General features: G+C 45.4%; 1 protein-coding gene and 1 long non-coding RNA gene across 2 annotated transcripts in view; one reads left to right on the plus strand and one right to left on the minus strand.

The window, feature by feature from the left end:
* LOC310695047 overlaps window positions 1-12,846 on the minus strand; it is an 82,571-nt gene that overhangs the window by 34,762 nt on the left and 34,963 nt on the right. The gene's annotated exons all lie outside the window — the stretch shown is intronic.
* The window catches only part of SEC14L2 (SEC14 like lipid binding 2), a 39,795-nt gene that overhangs the window by 1,643 nt on the left and 25,306 nt on the right, over window positions 1-12,846 (plus strand). Inside the window, exon 2 of the mRNA XM_083478766.1 lies at window positions 11,673-11,748. Within this exon, the coding sequence (XP_083334892.1) occupies window positions 11,673-11,748 (76 nt within the window). The remainder of the gene's footprint in view (window positions 1-11,672; window positions 11,749-12,846) is intronic.

A 12,846-nucleotide genomic window follows, 5' to 3' on the forward strand; every position in this document is an offset into this window, starting at 1 on the left:
GGTGTTTCCATGCGCTGCTCTGGTTCACCAGAAGCGGCTTAGTCATGCTGGCCACATGACCCGGAAGCTGTACGCCGGCTCCCTCGGCCAATAAAGCGAGATGAGCGCCGCAACCCCAGAGTCGGCCACAACTGGACCTAATGGTTAGGGGTCCCTTTACCCTTTACTTTATGAAAGTTTCAGGGCCCTGGAGGGGCCCCAGAAGTGACTTTCAGCCACATGGCTGTTGTTGTTTTTTTAATTGCTTTGAAAAGTGCATCCTGCATGTAAATAACATTTCCCTCGTTTTCACACCTCCCCCCACCATAACTCAAAACCTATAAGGCATAGGATTTTTTTTATTCACACCAGTGTCTCCGACATGTGAGATAATCCAGTATAGCGATCTTAATGAAAATCTGACATGTAGTAGTTAATTTAAAAAATTAATAAGTCATGGAACAACCCTGCCGGAGAAGATACTGGTAGTCACTCAGAGCTCACTGCTGGTGGTGAAGGGGCCTCTCCGTAACAGCTCAGGGCACCTCTGTAGATCCACCACTGCTGCCACCTGGGGGGCGGTGGGGTCAACTTGTGCAAGAAGCTGGCAGAAAGCACAGGAGGCGTGAATTTTTATCAGACTTGCTGGATTCCTCGGCCCAAGTTCATCAAGTTTCTTGAATTAATCAATTAAACTAAATAGTTTTCATTGGATTTTGATCATTGTAATACTGTCTTTCTTAGTGGGTGAGCTAGGGGACACTGGGGATGAGTTTATAGAATCGGGGGGGGGGGAGTCTGAAAAAAATAGCCTGCTCTAGAACCCCCTTAACCTGACTCCACATTTTTCTGCTTGTGTAAGCTCAGAGGTCCTTTGCTGGACCATTTAGGGATTCTAAAAACATAGGGTATCCTCCATGTTAATTTGCAGACTTGTGTACATTTGTGTCCTGGTTTGGATGAGAGAAAAGTCCCCTTCGTATGTACTGAAGAAGTCTCCATCTTATTTTGGAACGGTCCTGGTTTTTTTGCTTCCGATGTGATCGGCACTCAGCCGCCTGAGCTTGCTCTTAGAGTGGCAAAATGGACAGTGCAACGAAATGTTGCAATCTATTCTTACCTTTTCTTAGAACTGCTCCTACTCAGGGTGCAAACCAGCCAGTTCTCCTCCAGCAGGCTTAAAGCTTTGCGCAACAGCTTGCTAGGTCCTCCTTACTTGAGTGGCTCTTAATTGCTTCTCCACTTTTGCAAAATCTCAGGAACTGCCAGTGCATTCAGGTTGTTCCCTCTTTTGTTTCTCAATGGCCTCGTTTTTCTCAACATCTCCAGCTGGCATTCACCACCTGAATTTGCTGTTGGAGTGAATTAAGGGGATTTTGCCTGTGTGAACACAGAGTTTTGGCTCTGCTGTTACGCTCCTGGCTCATTGACCTCTTGGCCCTGCAAATCTGCATCCTTCAGTTGTTTTAAAGTTGTTTTAAACCTAGTGCCTGTTGCCATATCTTCTGGCTGCAATTTTTTTAAACCGTATCTACTGTTTTGTTTTTATTTATTGTGTATAGGGATTGAATGTTGGGACCTTCTGGATGGAAAGCAGATCTTCTGCCTCTTTGTTGTGATCCTTCCCTTAACTCACAGGAACCCAGGAAGCTGTGTTCTGTTGAGTCAGATTGTTCGTTCATCCAGCTCAGTATTGCTACACTGACTGGCAGTGACTCTCTAGGGTGTCAGGCAGAGGACCTAACTGGAGATGCTGTGCATTGAACCTGGGACCTTCTGCATGCAAAGCAGATGTTCTCCCACTGAGCTATGGCCCTTGCCCAAATAATTCTGGTCTTGAAGTTGGGTCTTTTCCACTGATGCTGCACCTTTGATCAGTTGTAAAAAGTTGTAAAAATAGAAATGCGAGTGCATAAGGAGAGCAGGCTGAATGATGACTGGCACCTGTTTCCCACAAAAAGCATGGTGTCTCCTCACAGATGCCCTCTTGAGAAACTCACTTGGAAGAACATGAAGGCAATATCTTTCGTTGGCACCTGGTGTCCATCGGACCTGCAGAAACATTTCCTACACAGCAAAGGTCTGTGGTTTACCAGTAGAGCAAGTGCTTTGCATTCAGAAAGTCCGAGGTCCAGTCCTTGGCAGAGCCACTGCCAGACAGAGTAGACAGCGCTGATTCAGATAGACCAATGGTCTGACTCAGGCCAAGGATGCTAAACCAAATGGGCCATTGGCCTGATCCAGCAGGCTCTTCTTATTTTCTGAAGAGGATGGCTTTTAAACACTTCTCAAGCAGGCTGTGTTTAAAGTCGCATCCACACTGCACACTGGTTCCCCTGTAGAATGCTGGGAGCTGTAGTTGACTGCTTGCAGAGCTAGTATTCTTAGCGCCCTTAAACTACAGTTCCCAGGATTCTATGGGGGACATCATTTGCTTTAACTGTATGCTGTATATATGTGGCCTTGGTTTGGGCATGGGGCTTTTTATTTATTGTATTTAGTTAAATATTTTTATAAGAAGTATATCACAGCAGTTTACAACAATATAAACACATGAAACCAAGCAATAACATCATAAAAAGTTACAAAGAAGTTAAAAGCAAGAAATAAATTAAAAGAAAATATCAACAGGCCAACATAGGGAGAAGTCCTGCATAGGCCTGATGGCAGAGGATTGCACAGGACTGAGCCAATGGTACTCAATTGACCCATCCTGTGGCATTTTATTTTTTTTAATAAATGGGGGTTTGGGGCTTAGAATTTCTTTTTACGCTAGGTGGTCTTTCATACCTAGATTGCTCAGCTACTAAGTCGGAAAGCATCTCAAAAATACTGTATAAAAGAATAATCATGTATGTTCAATGAACACGAGCAAATAGATATAGCCAGCTCATAAGCTTGAAGGCAACAGGCTGAAAACTTTCCCTTGTCTAGGGCAACTTTCACCAACCAGGTGACCTCCAGATCTTTTTGATTACTACACTCCCCAGCCTGTGGTGGTCCAAAACATTTGGAGGACGCCAGGTTGGGGGAAGCTACCCTAAGGAAAAAGCCCCACTGAAAACAATAAATTTAATTCTAAGTAAAGAATAGGCTTGCGCCGTTCTCTCCAATTCTCTCCATTTTTCTTGTTGTAAGAGTTTCTGTAAAGGGAAACAACAGAGGACCTGGAAAAGGCGACTTTTCTCCCTTAAAGACCTGAAGAGGAAGAAAGTCACTGGGGAAAGGCCAAGACTCTGGAGCATCTATTGCCATCATCTGCAAAGAGGCATAAAGCCTTGCAGCCTTTGCCCTGGTAAAGACAGGCAGCTGCCCTGGACCAAATCAGGTCATTGGTCCATCTAGCCATCATGGCTAGTAGCCTTCAATAGCCCCCTCCTCCATGATTTTGTCCAACCCTCTTTTAAAGCCATCGCTGCTTTCTGCAGGAGTGAGTTCCATAGTTTATTATGTGATGCATGAAGAAGTCTGTCCTAAATCTGTGGCACAATGGGTCAGCGTGTCTGGCTGTTAACCAGAAGGTTGGTGGTTCGAGCCCACCTAGAGATGGCTGTGGGCAGGATTCCTGCATCGCAGGGAAGAAGAAGAAGAAGAAGAAGAAGAAGAAGAAGAAGAAGAAGAGGAAGAAGAGTCTGGATTTGATATCCCGCTTTATCACTACCCGAAGGAGTCTCAAAGCAGCTAACATTCTCCTTTCCCTTCCTCCCCCACAACAAACACTCTGTGAGGTGAGTGGGGCTGCGAGACTTCAGAGAAGTGTGACTGGCCCAAGGTCACCCAGCAGCTGCAGGTGGAGGAGCGGAGACGCGAACCTGGTTCCCCAGATTACGAATCTACCGCTCTTAACCACTACACCACACTGGCTCTCAGAGAGGTGGCTTGGATGCCCCTCAAGGTCCGTTCCAAGGTGATGATTCGATGTTTCCAGCATCAGTGGGCGCCCGCTTCTTACAATAGGCGCACAGCCAGCCAGTACCCACACAGGAACATAGGAAGCTGCCTTATACCGAGTCAGACGATTGGTCTGTCTAGCTCAGTAGCGTGTGCTGTCAAGGCAGAGACTCCCCAAGGTTTTGGGTAGGGAGTGTCTCTCCTTGCCCTGCCCGGAGATACCCTTGGGGATTGAACCTGGGGCAGATGCTCTAACCACTGAGCCAAAGCTCTTCCCCAATGCTTTGGAAGATGGAAAATGTTTATGACTGCCATTGGGAAAAGTAGTATGTGATGGTCCCAAGCGACACTACAAAGTGGGTCTTGCTCTGCCCTGAAAGGTTGCATGTAATAATAAGAAGAATACAGTGGTACCTCAGGTTTCAGACACTTCAGGTTACAGGCGCTTCAGGTTACAGACTCCATTAACCCAGGAATAGTACCTCGGGTTAAGAACTTTGCTTCAGGATGAGAACAGAAATCATGCAGCGGCAGCGGGAGACCCCATTAGCTAAAGTGGTATCTCAGGTTAAGAACAGTTTCAGGTTAAGAACGGACCTCCAGAAGGAATTAAGTTCTTAACCTGTGGTACCACTGTAATAATTTTATTTATATGCCCCAGCCACTTTGGGCAGTTCCCAACAAAAGATTAAGGTAAAGGTACTCCTGACCGTTAGGTCCAGTCGTGGCCGACTCTGGGGTTGCGGTGCTCATCTCGCTTTATTGGCCGAGGAAGCCGGCGTACAGCTTCTGGGTCCTGTGGCCAGCATGACTAAGCCACTTCTGGCAAACCAGAGCAGCGCACGGAAATGCCATTTACCTTCCCGCCAGAGTGGTACCTATTTATCTACTTGCACTTTGACATGCTTTCGAACTGCTAGGTTGGCAGGAGCAGGGACCAAGCAACAGGAGCTCACCACCGACCTTCTGATCAGCAAGCCCTAGGCTCGGTGGTTTAGACCACAGCGCCACCCGTGTCTTCAACAAAAGATGAAGATGGTTGATGATTTACTGTGTTTTTAAACAAAAGATTAAAAACACAATAAATCTTCAACCATTACAATCCTCCCTGAACAGGGCTGCCTCCAGATGTCTTCTAAACTTCCAGGCACAAAGCTTATCGGATGGCTTCAAAGAGCAGAGGAAGAACAATTACAGTAGTAATTAAAACCGGATTACCGTAATTGCTTTTTTTTTTTAGGCCTTGTACAAGTTGAGGAAGCCTCGCGTAGCATTCTCATGCTTTCTTTTGCATAATTGGCAATGCTCAGCCTACATTCTGAAATAACAGAGTCTTGCGGAAGCAGGTTTGATTTATTAATGCAACTCTCCACTTTTTTTAAAAAAATGATACCATGCAACGCTTAAACAGACGAGGGCAGGTTCCCTTCGTCACCAGGCTGCAATCAATGCGTCGCTCTGTGGGGTGTCCCACAGGGTGGAGGAGCTGGCACTTTTGCCAGGGGAATGTGGTTGCTTGGAGACTGGTGGAAGGGGAGGCATACAGAGTGCTGCATTCACGGGGTTTGGGCGCTGGGGAAACTGCACAGGCTCTTTCCACGGTGCTCGGTATTTTGTGACCAAAATGAATTCAGAACTTAGAACTTAGAACTTACACTCACCTTTGCCAAGCCCCTTTTCTACCTGGGAGGTTCGGACTGGTAGTGGCCAGAAAGTAAGCCAGGAAGTGCCCAATTCAAACCTTGTTCAGGCTAGCCATTATCTTCCCAACCTCAGTTTTCCTATCTGCAGTATGGGGATAACGATACGGCATTTTACTTTGTTTGCCAAAACTGTTTGCACATTCCAGCTCCGAGGGCCTTCTGGTGGTTCCCTCTGTGCGAGAAGTGAGGTTGCAGGGAACCTGGCAGAGGGCCTTCTTGGTGGTGGCGCCTCCCCTGTGGAAAGCCCTCCCATCAGATGTCAAAGAGATAAACAACTACCTGACATTCAGAAGACATCTGAAGGCAGCCCTGTTCAGGGAAGTTTTTAATGTGTGACATCTTAGTGTATTTTTGGTCTTTGTGGAAGCCGGCCAGAGTGGCTGGGAAATCCCAGCCAGATGGGCAGGGTACAAATAATAAATTATTACTATTATTATTACTATTATTATTATTATTATTATTATTATTATTATTATTATTATTATTATGCCATGTATCTGGAATCCTAAATGTGACAATGTGGGGGGCGCCTGCTTTTTTTGGACTGTTTCTTTATGGGGGTAGGTGATTTGCCTGTTTAGAGGGTGTTCTAACATTATCAGTTTTTCTTCTGTGAAATGGGTATTTTTTGGTACCCACAACAATTTCCTTGGGTTTCCAAATGTGCCACAAGCCCCGGCCCCCAGACTGGGGACCTTCAGCCCAATATAAATCCTCCCCCGTAATAGTTGAGGCTACTGTTATATGAAATATATCCCTGTAGCTATAGTTCCCCCTCTGCGTACCTCTGCGTTTTGAATACTGTAATCTGCCTTTTTATGAGAAACTGTATCGTTGCATTTGTGTTGCCACTGGGGTTTCCAGCAGCTTCAGGAATAAACGGCTGTAAATTGTCTATAGGTAGCTCTAAGCTGCCATATCACTAAATCAGTTCCAGATGTCATGCAGTAATGTCACACTTATCACAAGCGCTACTGAACTGGTCACATAGGGGCCCATCGAATGATTTGAACTACAACTCCCATTAGCCCCAGTCACCATCTTTTAGCTTGACCTCCTGCACAAGGTCGTTGTGAAGATCCTTCAGTGTGGCAGCAACTACAGTGGTACCTTGGTTCTCAAACTTAATCCGTTCTGGAAGTGTGTTCCTAAACAAAAGCGTTCCAAAATGAAGGCATGCTTTCCCATTAGAAAGTAATGCAAAACGGATTAATCCGTTCCAGACTTTTAAAAACAATACCTACAACAGCAATTTAACATGAATTTTACTATCCTGCGAGACCACTGATCCATAAAATGAAAGCAATAATCAATGTCCTGTACTAAAAAATAAAGAAGTATTGTAGATGATAAAAATCAAAATTAATTTTTTATTCTTACCGGCACTGATGCTCAGTTTGGATGGGGGGCTTTTATCCATTTCCGCAGTCACACAATCCATCAGTCAGTAGCTGAACTGGGTTCCACACAGTCACAAAAACAAATTAACCGAAAAAGCCTCAAAAACAAAGCGCAAAAAAGAGCACCAAACTTAATCTGCTCCAGAAGTCCGTTTGACTCACGAAATGTTTGAAAACCAAGGCGCGGCTTCTGATTGGTGCAGGCACCCCAGAAACAATAGCTGACAGCTGCATCGGATATTCAGCTTCCAAAAAACGTTAGAAAACCGTAACACTTACTTCTGGGTTTTCAGCATTTGGGAACCAAGGTACACTTTGGAACTCCCTGCACCTTGACCTTAGGCGCGTGCCTTTGCTGTATCATTTTTTGTATTTGTCAACATCCTTTTTTTGTCCAGGCAATCCTCCCCAGGTATGTAGAGCTGGCATGCATTTTCATATGTCTTTTTAAAAATAATGCATGTTCCTAACTGTCAGTTTTATTTATATTTTGGTGTTGTTGTTTTTTTAAGTCCGCCTATTTTTAACTTCAGACTCTTTATTTATTGTTTTAGTGTATATTTTATAGCTTAGAGGGCCCCTCCGACACCTTGCCCACCCAATTAAGTGGTATACAAATTCTGTTATATAAAAATACATAAAATAATATTTCCAAGCTGCTTTTCAACAACTTTCCCAAACTGGAAACAAATACGTAAATCCCATTTGAAAGCGAACATTAACATATAGCAGTTCAAATCACAAGCCAATTAAAAAATGCCCTGTGCCATAAAAATTAAGAGCACCAGGAAACCCCCCATCTGCATGTACAATAAAATCTTTGATTGAACACCATAGAAAAAAATATTCATCCATAGCAACCAATGTGCCTAGGCACTTTTATTTTTTCCTCTGCAAACATGGGAGCTAGAAACTTTAAAGGCAGGGAGAAAAGGATATCTCAGGGTTACGATAATCTGCACTGGATACCATTTGTAATTTCTTTGAGATCCTGTTAGGTGGATTAGAAATTTTGGCAAACTAAACTTCTGCAGGGAAACATTCTGTGCCTGATATGGACAATGAGCTTGTACTCTCTCCATCCACCCCATGGCATAGAACATTTTAAGAACTATATAGGCGTTGCCCGTGAGAACATGTTGGGAAACTGCAGACCAAGCTGTATTGCCAAGTATATTTAATTTCTGACACCTATAATACAGTTTCTTTTCTAACTTTTTTCTTATGAGCACTTCCAAGTTTTATTTCCAGGTTTGGGGGTTCCGAATCTTTGCTTTCGGAAGCGGCGCTGATGCATTTTCCCAAAGTGTGGTACATGTCCCCGTGCCCCCAGGGTTCTTAAATTGCATCAGCCTCTTTCATACGTTTTTAAACTTCCTCTGCGTTATTCTATACTTCCAGTAGTTCATCGCCTTGAATTTTGCCTCCAGGTTTTGTTGACTGCAAAGAATATATGTCAGGTCACTGACCTTTCCACACTGCCGGGTGGATTAGCTTCTAAGTCTTGTACGTCCTGTAGATCTTGAGCCTCGTCTCAACTCCGAAAAGGCCTGTAGCTGGAGGGATGACTTTTGTAGCTGGAGGGATGTGCTGGTAGCATAAAGGTAAAGATAAAGGGACCACTGACCATTAGGTCCAGTCGTGGCCGACTCTGGGGTTGCAGCGCTCACCTCGCTTTATTGGCCGAGGGAGCCGGCGTACAGCTTCCGGGTCATGTGGCCGGCAGGACTAAGCCGTTTCTGGCGAATCAGAGCAGCGCACAGAAACGCTGTTTACCTTCCCGCTGGAGTGGTACCTATTTATCTACTTGCACTTTGACGTGCTTTCAAACTGCTAGGTTGGCAGGAGCAGGGACCGAGCAACGGGAGCTCACCCCGTCGCGGGGATTCAAACCGCTGACCTTCTGATCGGCAAGTCTTGCTGGTGGCATAAATCTCTGCAAAATTCTCCCAACTTCATATCATAGCTGTCAACTTTCAGATTTGAAAATAAGGGATCAGCAGCCTCAAAAATAAGGGATCAGCAGCCTCACCTGTCCCGGGGACAGTCTACGGGATATCTAAAAATCTGGAATAGCAGCGGGAAACAGCAGGAAATGTCGCTGGAATAAGGGAATTTCCCGCAAAAAAGGGGAAGGTTGACAGCTATGCTTCATATCCCTTTTTCCTCTTTGCACAACCCTTCCATGCTGGGCTGTTCCCAATGATACAGCTGGCAGTAGCTGGGCTACTTATGACCCAGTTCTAGCTGCAATAATCTAATTAGCTTCATTAAGAAGAGAAGATCCTCCAGCATAATTTGGTGTTTCTCGAGGTCTCTTTTTGCACCTTGGAGTTGTGCAGACCTCTGGAAGCTGGCTGGCGTCTCTCCAAGTGCTGGATTGATTGTGTATGTTGCAACAGGTTCCTTTCCTGCTGGAGTGTGCAGGTTAATTATTTTCTTTGTTTGCCATCTGTTTATTCTGCCCTATATAAATGAACGGCATTCATGCTAGAGCTAGAAGGGGACCAGGCGTGTGTGTGTGTCATGGTAGTATCAAAGCATAATGCTGTGCTCAAAAGGATGTACCCCAGAGGTTCCGATCATGTGCGAGTCTTGCAAATGTTGAATTGTGTGGCAATAAGGCTGAATCAGAGAGATCTACCTGGCAGAAGAGGCATCTGACGCAGAAAATCATTGTTTGCCTTGGAGAGAGGTGGGACTTTGCACAATGGGCACGACCAAATCTTGTAATTAAGAGCATTTGGCAAGTCAGTTTTGATGGCTCCATCACGGCTTTCTCGGTGGCAGCTCCCAGACTTTGGAACTCCTTCCCTGGAGAAGCTTGACTGGCTCCCTCCTTGCTGTGAAGACCTCCTTGTTCTACAGACTGCTCTTAATTAATGGGCTGATGTCATGCTGTTTTTAGTTCTGATCTCCTGAGCGGTGAGAGATTCCAGGGGTTCCAGGCGCAATTTCCTAGGGTCCATGGTTTATTCACACATACCGTACTTTTCCATCTATAAGACGCCCCCGTGTATAAGACTCAAATTTAAGAAAATGGGGGGGAGATGACACAGAGTTGTTGAGCTTTTTTGGGGAGGGATTACCCAGGGTTCTTGGGCTTTTTTTAGGGGGGATTGCTGAAAATCGCTCACCCGCACATGTCACAAGATCTGCCTCCCCTATGTCCCACTGCCGGCAGAAGCTGCCAATCACCCATCCAACTGCCGGAGCATTAGCCAGTCAACACCACCCACTGACGCAGCAACCAATAACACGCATAATAGCCGCTGACAACCACAGCAGCAACCAATCAAATGTCCTATGCACTGCCCAACCAATCAAATGTCCCTATGCACTTCCCATGTGTAAGACGACCCCCCACTTTTATTTTATGAATGGGGAGGAGGAAATCTTATACACGGAAAAGTACAGTATATACAACCTGAGCCTGCAATGCAGGGGTTCCCAGCGTTACACTCAAAGAAGGTCTTCCCAGTTCCATAGGCACACTCCTGGATCCAAACAGACATCAGCCAATTCATTGTGTTGTCCCAATACAGGGATAGTCAACTTTTTTATACCTACCGCCTACTAATGCATCTTTCTTGATGGTAAAATTTCCTGACCGCTCACCAGTGCTCGATGGAAGGAGGATTAAGCTTGTGTTGTAGAACCCCCTACCGCCCACCTAGAATCCTGAAACGCCCACTAGTGGGCGGTAGGGACCAGGTTGACAACCCCTGCCCTAATAGCACACCCCTCGGCTATTGCCTAACACAGGTCAGCCTGCCTTAATTCGCACCTGACACTTGGCTTAATTAAAGCATCATCAATGTCTAGCACACACTGGGTCTGTTTACCCAGTTTTAACAGTCCAAACATTGATTACTGTATTTTTTGCTCTATAAGACTCACCTTTTCCCTCCTAAAAAGTAAGGGGAAATGTGTGTGCGTCTTATGGAGCGAATGCAGGCTGCGCAGCTATCCCAGAAGCCAGAACAGCAAGAGGGATTGCTGCTTTCACTGCGCAGCGATCCCTCTTGCTGTTCTGGCTTCTGAGATTCAGAATATTTTTTTTATTGTTTTCCTCCTCCAAAAACTAGGTGCGTCTTGTGGTCGGGTGCGTCTTAGAGAGCAAAAAATATGGTAAATTTTACACTACTGGTTTCGGTAACTTGGGGTGTCTGGCACCCACAAACTTACATTATTGTAATTATTTGTGTGTCTTAAACTGATTTTATATATGTATATAGTTTTCATTCTAATAATGTTTAATAGTTGTTGTTTTCTATGTTTTTAGTGATTCTTGTTTTTATCTGTTAGCTGCCTTGAGTCATGTTATGGGGAAAGGCGGGGTATAAACAAACAAACAAACAAAAATACCCCCCTCGTGGAACTACAATTCCCAGAGTCTGCTGTGAAGTGGGATTGATTGTTAAGCCACTCTAGGAACTGCAGCTCTCAGCACCCTTAACAAACTATAATTCCTAGGATTCGGGGAAAGCCAATGGTTGTTTAAAGTGGTACGATACTGCTTAAAATGTATAGTGGATATAGCTATTTTATTTGGAAATAAGTCCCACAGTATTCAACAGGACTTAAATTCTGGGTAGCATTGTAGGTAGCATTATAGAAAAGTGTGAGAGCAAAACTCTGTAACAGGATCCTAAATCTTTACACACACACCCTCTGTGTTTTTCATTTTTCTCCTCAGTTCCGTGAGAACATCCAGGATATCTTTCCTCTGATGCCTGTCACAGAGGACTACTATCTCTTGAAATGGCTCCGAGGTAAGAAGGCCTGGGGGTTGTTTGCTTTGTGCCAGGAAACACTTGATGTAGTGGTTAGCTCAATAACATCTGCACCAACTGGCCGTGACTCTCTAGGATTCCAGGTGTCCCTTTGGCCTAAACCACTGAGCCTCTTGGACTTGCCAATCAGAAGGTCAGTGGCTCTAATCCCTGCGACGGGGTGAGCTCTTGTTGCTCTGTCCCAGCTCCTGCCAACCTAGCAGTTCGAAAGCACACCAGTGCAAGTAGAAAAATAGGTACCACTGTGGCAGGAAGGTAAACGGCGTTTCCGTGCGCTCTAGTTTCTGTCATGGTGTTTCGTTGCACCAGAAGCGGTTTAGTCATGCTGGCCGCATGACCTGGAAAGCTGCCTGTGGACAAACGCTGGCTCTCTCGGCCTGAAAGCGAGATGAGCGCCGCAACCCAATAGTCACCTTTGACTGGATTTAACCATCCAGGGGTCCTTTCTCTCCCAGCCCTACCTGGAGATGCTGGGGATTGAACCTGGAATCTTCTGCATGAGCTACAGTCCCTTTTCTCTGGTTCTTTGGTGGTTTTTGTAGACTTGCCTGCAAGTGCTCCCAAGTGTAAATATATTGGCTGCAGCCTGGAAGCTGGTATGGAGAACCAGACAGGCCATTGCAGGAACAAGAGGAGTGTGTGTGTGTGTGTGTGTGTGTGTGTGCGCGCGCGCGCGCGGTTATCTTCCCTAACTGGGATGAACGGAGAGAGTCGTGTGCTTTTTATCACCCAAGATTCCTTTGCTTGCACTTTCTCTGTTTGGTAAAGTCCAAAAACCAGAACGTACCAGGCACGGGCTTTGCATTAAACACAGTGGGTCCACAAAGAGGCAGATCTCGTTCAGAACTCCAAGGCCGGCCCCAGGTGACTGAGTGCTCAATGCAGATAACATTTTTATTAACGTGTGCAGCTAGCCATGGTCACGCAAACTCGGTACAGATTCCCCTGTTCTTTTTTAAACGGATACACCAACCTAATATGCTCCAGGTCTGATATGAGTGTTTCTCAACCCATTCCAGCCCATACCCCCTTTTAGCTAACATAAAAACCGCACACTCCTCCTTTAAGCCTGGCTCC

This window comes from Podarcis liolepis (genome assembly GCF_965112155.1).
Source record: "Podarcis liolepis genome assembly, chromosome: 15".
NCBI classification, from domain to species: Eukaryota; Metazoa; Chordata; class Lepidosauria; order Squamata; family Lacertidae; genus Podarcis; species Podarcis liolepis.